The sequence below is a fragment of the Bactrocera neohumeralis genome, chromosome 5 (genome assembly GCF_024586455.1).
Source record: "Bactrocera neohumeralis isolate Rockhampton chromosome 5, APGP_CSIRO_Bneo_wtdbg2-racon-allhic-juicebox.fasta_v2, whole genome shotgun sequence".
NCBI lineage: Eukaryota > Metazoa > Arthropoda > Insecta > Diptera > Tephritidae > Bactrocera > Bactrocera neohumeralis.
Genome location: NC_065922.1, coordinates 49,219,978 through 49,228,525, shown reverse-complemented (window position 1 = coordinate 49,228,525; position 8,548 = coordinate 49,219,978). Strand labels below are relative to the sequence as shown.

General features: G+C 34.0%; 2 protein-coding genes across 2 annotated transcripts; one reads left to right on the top strand and one right to left on the bottom strand.

The window, feature by feature from the left end:
* Positions 1 to 205: 205 nt before the first annotated feature.
* On the bottom strand, positions 206 to 3,901 carry LOC126760518 (N-acetylneuraminate 9-O-acetyltransferase). Its single transcript, XM_050476211.1, has 4 exons — positions 3,568 to 3,901; positions 3,412 to 3,508; positions 2,462 to 3,220; positions 206 to 2,401 (listed from the first exon to the last, which is right to left on the bottom strand). The coding sequence occupies exons 1-4, from the start codon at positions 3,737 to 3,739 to the stop codon at positions 940 to 942; spliced, it is 2,490 nt and encodes an 829-aa protein (XP_050332168.1). The 5' UTR covers positions 3,740 to 3,901; the 3' UTR covers positions 206 to 939.
* A 301-nt stretch (positions 3,902 to 4,202) lies between these two features.
* Positions 4,203 to 7,483, top strand: LOC126760517 (uncharacterized). The gene is made up of 4 exons (XM_050476210.1): positions 4,203 to 4,435; positions 4,509 to 6,512; positions 6,633 to 6,799; positions 6,861 to 7,483. The coding sequence occupies exons 1-4, from the start codon at positions 4,294 to 4,296 to the stop codon at positions 7,317 to 7,319; spliced, it is 2,772 nt and encodes a 923-aa protein (XP_050332167.1). The 5' UTR covers positions 4,203 to 4,293; the 3' UTR covers positions 7,320 to 7,483.
* The last annotated feature ends 1,065 nt before the right edge of the window (positions 7,484 to 8,548 follow it).

Here is an 8,548-nt window from a genome sequence, read left to right as displayed (position 1 = left end):
AATATTAAAAAAAAATATTAAAAAAAATAAAAAAAATATATATGTATATAAAAAATTATAAAAAAAGAATTTATAAAAAAAAAATAAAAAAAATTTATTTTTTAATATGTGCAAATTAACGAAAAAATATTTAGCAGATCCGCTAAACGTGGCATCAGAATTTACTATTCTTATTACAAACTGCAAAAATAATTATACTTATATATATTGTATGTAAGCGTTTATTTATTTCCAATAATCCAGTAATCATTACTTAGCGATTTGATTGCTTATTTTTATAAGTACTTATTCATTTACAATAATGAACATTTTACCTTTGCATGTTTTATTTTTTTTGTTTTGCTATGGCGTCAGATCATACTAACATCTGCGTATATACTAGTTTACTAAAAAATTCGCAAACAGCTTTATATCCGAAAAATTAAGTTTCGCTTAAACTAAACTTACAAACAACAATAAATTAGCGTACAAAATATATTTCTCACATTTGCAATTAAGCTTAGTGCGTGCGTAAGTATTAGAGAAAAAATATATATGTATATGTATATTTATACATATATATATATATATATAAGTATATACATATGTGTGTCACACATACACTTTGTATTCAATTAACAACAATGCTACGCCTTTTGTGCTTAAAATACTAAAACAAAAGCCAATACAATGAATTTGAGTTAACGACCCTTGGGGTCAAACTATCATACAATGAACAAATATGTATACATATGTATGTGTATATAAGCACATGTGCATACAGATTTCATGGAAGGCATGTATGTGCACAAGCGCTTACTGCCTCAATTTCCTAGCGCTAATTTTTGAAATTGCTAATTGTTAGTCAAGAATTTTAATTATCTTGTTTTTTTCTTATATTATTTTCCTTGGTTTTGTTTTTGTTACTTTAACCTTTTATTATAAGCTAATTGCGCAGGTTTAAAACATACCATCCGCGTGTCCCACCGGTATCAATATAATCAAAAATATCACGAAATTGCGCATGACCAACTTCCAGTCATTGGGCACTGCATACGGCAGCAGTGTTTGCGTAATGCGATGCACTTCGTGCGATGCGCATACGAATATGAACGACGTAACGATCATGTTGAGCGTAGGAAAGCCAGGTAGCAGCACTAGCACGCCATGACGATCAGCAGCTAGCCAAATGTGGTACTGACATATGAACAACTCCAGCGAAATGCGTCCGAACCACGCGAAGAAAGTGGAGTAACGCGTGCGCAGTATGCCAGATATATTGCGCAGCACAATGTATCCCACAATCGGTATGAAGACAATGTACGAATGTATCTCTTCGCAATCCTGTTCGTTGCGACAGAGAAAGGAAAATGTCGTGTACAAACCAACACCAAGCAGGGCAAGCAAGGTAACGGTGATGGATGTGCGTCGTGCAAAGAGATTACCGTGATTGTTGTCATCGAAAATGCTATATTTTTGTGCGATGTGAAAGCAAGCGGACGAAATCATACCAAAGGTCACAGTGTAACGATCCAATTTCCACTGGTACCACCATTCGTGTATGTCATCGTCGGTACTCACAAATAACGCTTTCCATGGGCGTGTGAGGAAAATGCGTTCGAAGAAAACTTCCGACATAAAAAGTATCGTGATGACGCTGAAACAGCCTATGAATTTGGCCACCAAATACAAATAATGTAAAGGGTATGAATCCACTGATTGCGCGCTGATGCGTGGCGGCAGTGATAATACGAAGTATATGACGAACATCCAAAACGTAACTAACGGCACAAAATAGTAGAATTGATAGGGACGATTCATGCAGAAACACAAAACGACCGTCACGAAATTCAGGCGAAACATGACTTGAAAGAAACGTACAAAGGCAGAATTTCCACCAGTTTGCCACATATAGCTGAAATGTGAATAGCCCGTGATGAATAGATAGCTGCTGATGAGTAGTTTAATATGCATGTGTATGGGTAGGACACGATGTGCGCCGGTCATGTAGTAGATGAGTACAACAAGCATAATCCAACCTTTCAATTCATCAGTTTGATCGCGATTAAGCACTTTGGTAAACCGCGATTCCTCGGTAAAGAATATACCTAAGGCAAATACATAGCCTACAGGTATCCAAAAACTGAACTCAGAGTAGTATTTATTTTCCTTCATGAAAAAATTTGTGCGGTCGCATAGATAGAAGTAGGCCATAATAATGCCAAGCATAGCTAGTGGTGTAAAGAAATCGATTATGGAAAGCGCAAATGACGTTGAACCGTTTGACAGCGAACCCGTCGCATTAGCGCTGCCAGAGTGTAGGTCTTGATAGATTGGTATTTGCGTTAGCGGTGTATAAAACGTATGACCACGCAAATGTAGCAACCAACGACGCAGTAACATTACGAGTACCAAAGTAATACTAAAAGTATTTATATAAAATTATTCATCAAGTATAAGTTATAAATTAATTTTTACGTACCATACGCCGAAAATAGCGTAGGAAACAATTTGCAAAGTAGTAAAGGGTTCCGCGCTAGCGCAACAGGTACCGTCATTGTAGTTCATATAGTCGTTGCAGTACATATTAATCAAAATTTGCACCTCGTGACGCAACCCTAAATCACTCAATCTGTAACCGTCAACTGCGCTGTCGACCAGACCGTTTGCTATTTGCCATGCTGCATTCCACACGACTGCGTCCGAATAACGGAATACTGATAAGGCAGCTTCATTTAATCGATCAATATCGTCATTCAGTACTGCCTTCCAAGGCGTCTGCGCCACCTTCTCCTCATTAATGCGGTCTTGTAGTTTCCATAATACTTTTGTCTTTTGCGCTACTAACTTGTCGAATGGCACCACCAGGCGCATTATGTTGTCCGTAAACTGTTTTATAACGTCATCTGTTACATTGCCAGCAAGAAAGTTGCGATATGTAAAACCTAATATGAGGATCACTGGTAATTCATTTACATTTTCTAATTTTGTTAGAGTGTCGAGCAGTGCCAAGTTCACTTCGCTAGCATATATGTAACGTGCGCGCATATTAAGCTGTCGTTCTTCAAAATTGTCATCTTTCGGCACCACCAAATTAGTTGTAGAGATATTGTCATCGTCACTGGGATGTAAATGGTTTATAAAGCTTTGATAAAGCTCTCGCATACTCTCATCACCAATGAATACGAAATTGTTGTGATAACCCCAAAAGGCTAAATAACGGAGACATCGGCGCGTATCTCTTTACATATACAGAAATATAAAAAAACTTTCAGTTTTAAGTAATTAAGTTAAAAGGTAATGTATTTTGTCGCGTTTTTTTTTTTTTTTTTTTTTTTTTGTTATTGATGAATGACTCAAAAGTGGTAATATATAGATAGATAGATAGATAGAATATATTTGTATATGTATGTATCAGCGCAGTGTACTTACGTTTCAGTATATTTATGCATCATACAGCCATAAGGTTGCCATTCATTATCACCTTTGAAACGGCCTTTAGATAACAGCCATTGACAGGAATCGCTCCCTAAGATTTATAAGGGTGGAGTTATGATTAAACATATAAACATTACATCAAATGCTTACCATATTGCCAATTTAAAATACCATGATACGCCACGAACCCAAGAACTAATAAGAGTGCAACTTTTTTAGCATTATTCGCATTCAATTCTTGAATGAGACGTTCTGCTTTAGTAGGCCGCGGCAATACAGAGGCATCACAGTTTATTGGATTCAATTCTAAAACTTCACTCATTTCTCCAATTTTCAAACACTTTACTTTTCACTTAAATAAAATTTCAAACCAAAAATGTGCATTTTTTGCTTGTGGAAGAAGTATTCCCAATTTTTCACATATAAATTTTCTATCCTAACTATGCAAATGTAATGAAATATAAATGAATGCGGAAAGAAAATTCTTTTTTGCATTATTTGTTTACACACCTTCCGGGGAGTGAACAGCTGACAACCAGTGATGACAAGTTTTACAAGTGAAGTGTTCAAAAAATTCTGTACGTAAACTAATTGGAAATACAATTTATTTATTATTAATTTTGTTGATAACGTGTAATACCTATAAAATTATTTCACATTTAATGTTGTTCGCCAAAATTTCATTTTGTTATATGATATTTAATTTTTGTTGTGATATTTGAAAGGTAGCCCTTGTGAGTATGTAAAATTTGGTAACACTGTTGAATCTGTCAAATTTTGTATATTTGCCTTGGGTTTCTATAGTTTTGAAGTAAACAGATTTTGCACGAATAATAAAAAACTCTCGTATAAAATTTTAAATTAAATAATACACAAATGCGTGATTTACACAAAGCATTGGCATTGTTTAACGAAGAATCTGCGATGGATTATTGCGAGGAATTCGACGATACAAAATCGGTATTACTTTACTGCAACCAACATGTGAAACCATTCTCTAAAGTACATTTCCGTGGCGGTAAGTTATGCCTAATTACTGATCATTTAAAAAAAGATTAAAAGGAATAATATTATATGTATGTTATTGATAGGTAATGAATTAATTATCAACGAATTAGTTCGTCGTCTGCAGCAAGCACTACTCGATCGACAATTAATTGATTCAGAGAATAAAAAACCTTTGGCGAAGGCACATCAAAAACTGCGTAAAGTTTTGATATTCCTATTTGCAAATACCGACGCTACCTACAAATATAACTTGCACAGTGACACCGCAATTGCGCATGTTTTGGAGCAGTGCCCTTTGCTACCTAAATTCTTATTAGTTACACTAGTTTGGGAGTTGCAACTAGATCAGTTTTTCTATGAGGCACTCTCTTATACCCCTTGTTGGTTTGCTTTTCAGTATTTTGAGACCGCTGCAGATACAATGAAATTTATTGAAGATCCATATGACGTTTTGGAAAAAGTAGAGCAGCTAATGCGTTCCTTGCTCATTTGCATATCACGTTCCGAATATCGCAAGATTGACATGGTAGATAAAAAAATCATTTACAACAAATTGTATGATTACAGCATGAATTTACTCCGACAATTCTATACACCTGATTCTGAAAAATTTAAGCAATTCAGTAAATTGCAATTTTTCCGATACTCTGGTTTTGCTTTAAAACATTTACTTCAAATGACCTTGTTTGCATTTGATTTATTCGAATCGCCAGACAAAGCAAGGCCAAATATAAATGTTGATATATATGAAATAGGTCGAGAAGTATGTCCGCCTGTGCCAGATAATGAAGCAGCAAAGCCCTCGGATGCGCTGAAAGAGCAGCAGTTAAAGATAATAAAAGCTCTCCTCAATTCACTACAATACAACGTTATGTTGGTTAAAATAGATGTCTTCATGTATTGGGTTGAAGTAGATATTACTCCTACAACAACATTACAGTTATCAATTGGTGAAATGATTTATGAAGTTGGCGAACGAATGCGCGCAAATCCTAAATTTGGACACGATGTCGAAGAGCAACTAAAAATGCTGGCTATTAAACCGAAAACCCTTAGTGAGACAATTGAGAGCGCAACATTGGGGGAAATTTTACGTAACTTAGATGAAAACTCTCCGCAACATGTAAAAAAAGCATGGTTCGATGAGCTTTTTAACCGATCCATTGCTCTTGGTAATGAAGAATGCCTGGAATCCATTAAAGAACATATAAAGCTGCTGACTCCTATTAATTGTCAATTGGCCTTGGATTTTATCAAGCAATCTTCACAATTACAAGCAATCGACAATGAAAACGAAGAAGGTGGTGGTGAAGGCGAAAATAGCGAGAAAATGCAAATAGATCCTTCCGATTTTGAATCTTTGACATCGTTAATACTTTTGGGTATACAGAATTTTAAATCCGAAGATATATTACAATTGTTGGCTTATCAAACGAAAGCTTTCGGCAAATCCACAAATATTTGCTGTCAGGATGACTACCAACATCGCGTAAATGAGTTTCTCAATAAATACGTCAGCTCATTTGATTTCCAGCAATTTCTGGTGCTCTGTTTTGAGAACCCGTCTCAAATGTGGACCAAATTCTTTGAATGTGCCTGCCACAATTCGGAACATGTGCGCAACTTTTGCAAAACAGTACAACAATCGCGACCATTTTCGAATGTATATTTTGACGAATTGCTCGAAGATGCAATGCATGATTCTGACAAGCTGAAACAAAAAAAGTTTCCTGAGTTATTGTGTGAAATATATTTTGTCTTGTACCATCCTTCGCGCAAAACCGAGTTTTTAAAACAATTTATGAATAAAAATGTGAATGCGTTGTTAGATGCTCAACGATTTGGACATCTGCTGCCAGTTGTGAATGCGTTAAATTTAATTGCAGCACATGGAGAAACACAGTCGAATAAACCGCTGACATTTGGTGAAGTTACTGCACCGGTGTTACTGATGGCTGCACAAATCATGGATAAGGCTCGTTGGGATCTTATCACTTATACGGATGAACGGGATGAATTGGTGCGTGAATGCATACAGTTTATACAGTACACTTCCAAAAGATTTCTGCCCGTGGCTACAGAAAAAGGTTAGTACTGAAAAACCAATATAAATATTTATCCCACAGTAGGGTTATTCGTGTAATATTTTTGGCCTGTTAAATTTTAATATTTTTTAACTATGAATGTTATATTTTTTATCATTATAGATCGAAAATGGATTACCAAAGTCATTAAAGATTCTTATAGGCCTATAACTCAGTATTACTTTCAAAAATTCTCACAGACACCAGATCAACCGGCGGTAGACTTCGATCGTTTTCTCATACGTTTAGAAATTGAAGACAAATCAGAGGCTGAAATGTTCCTAATTATTGTAATTATATATTTTTTCCGTGGCTCTTTTTAAGACTAATCTTACTTCTTATTTGTTCTAGAATTATGTTCGTTGTACCATGAAAGAGACGGAATGGCTGGCCCGTAGTGACCGTCTCTTGCCTCACATATCCGATGTTATGATCATTTTAAGTGGCGTTGTTGTTGAAACAGATAATCCGAATGCAATTAATAATTATCGTCACTGTCTAAGCAATTACGCAAATATTGTAATAAAATTTGTATTGCCACCATTGAAAAATGATACGAAGAAAATTGAAAAATTAATGCTCAAGGTTTTGAAAATTATCGAATCAGCTCCACCACAGCTTTATGAAGAAGTATTTATTAGTTTTACCGCTTTACTTCTGGATATCATGCGTAATTGTGCGCATCCGTTGAAGGATGAAGACAACATAGTGAAATCTGTGCGCAAATTCATCGGTGATATGAAAGACTGCCAAGGGAAAGAAATGTTCTTGGAGAAATTCCAAGCATTAGTAACTGAACTGTTAACCTAAACAACCGAACTACCGACTAATTTTGCTATTTGAAAAAGAGTGAACTGAATTACTTTAATTATCATTAAATTTGGGCGTCCTATGAATTAAATTCTGAAATACGCCTTTAAAAAATTAAAAAATTTTGTTATTAAAATTTGTTCATTAAACTATTTGAATATGAATTTCTTATGCAACTTACTCAAATAATATATTTTAGTTTTACAGCTTTGAAGAAATTATAAAATTATATACATATAGTATATATAAAAAATTAATAAAGCTTCGTTTTTGAACGAAAAAACTATTTAATATGAACTATTTCTTTTAATTAATTTCGATTTTACTTAATTTCAAATATAAATATTATGGAAATAAAACAAGTTTTTACTAAATAACTGAAACATATTTATCAGAGTCCTTTATATACATAGTTTAAAACTAACACATATTATTTAAAATAACCAAACAATTAAAAAGCTTAAATCGGTTGAAGTACAAACTAATGCACCAATATTCAATTTTACCATCACATATTAATGATATAATTCAGGTTGTCTACAACTGAACAGCACCAAATACTGCTCGGAATCACAGATTTTTGTTTTTTTTTTTTTGTCTATCCTCATCAGAATGAAGGGCGATTGACCCAGAGGATATTGGAAATGTCTGCCTCTTTTGAATTCCTCTGCGGACCTCGCGTTTGAAAACTTTGTTTCGCTTGGCCCATATAAACCATATATCTCTCATCAAGAGACTTTTTGGCATTGGCATTTCAGTTAACTATCAAAAAGTGTTTAGCTTTCGCAAGGGGTCATGTTTACCAATTTTCATTTTTGAAAATATCAAGAACTGCATCAAATTTCTGTGTTATCCTCTTTAAAAACATTGCCGTGATTGGTACTTTGACAGTTGTATTTGAATCAAAAACCGCGGGAAGTTAATTATTTCGTAGTTATTTAATTTTAGTTAAAAAACTTACACCTCCATTTGTTATAGCTAATAAATAATAACAATCAAGTTATTAATTTATATTTTTAACATTACATTTTCTTAATTTTGTTATCCTCTTACAAATTTAGATTTGAATTAATAATATAATTTCTGGAAAAATTAAAATAAATACATAGTTAATTAAAAAAAAAAATGGTACGCTTTCAATGATTCCAGATGTACATATATGTTTCTAAAATAATTTTAGAAAAAGAAACTTTGAATAGGAACTACTTCGTGATTATGAGCACTCATTT

Excerpts from the sequence above, each read along its gene's own strand:
- LOC126760518 (XM_050476211.1), bottom strand. The coding sequence starts at position 3,739 with ATGAGTGAAGTTTTAGAATTGAATCCAATAAACTGTGATGCCTCTGTA. Across the intron at positions 3,221-3,411 it reads ATGCATAAATATACTGAAAC|AGATACGCGCCGATGTCTCC; the intron begins GTAAGTACACTG and ends GTATATGTAAAG. Across the intron at positions 2,402-2,461 it reads TACGCTATTTTCGGCGTATG|TATTACTTTGGTACTCGTAA; the intron begins GTACGTAAAAAT and ends AAATACTTTTAG.
- LOC126760517 (XM_050476210.1), top strand. The coding sequence starts at position 4,294 with ATGCGTGATTTACACAAAGCATTGGCATTGTTTAACGAAGAATCTGCG. Across the intron at positions 4,436-4,508 it reads TAAAGTACATTTCCGTGGCG|GTAATGAATTAATTATCAAC; the intron begins GTAAGTTATGCC and ends TGTTATTGATAG. Across the intron at positions 6,513-6,632 it reads GCCCGTGGCTACAGAAAAAG|ATCGAAAATGGATTACCAAA; the intron begins GTTAGTACTGAA and ends TTATCATTATAG.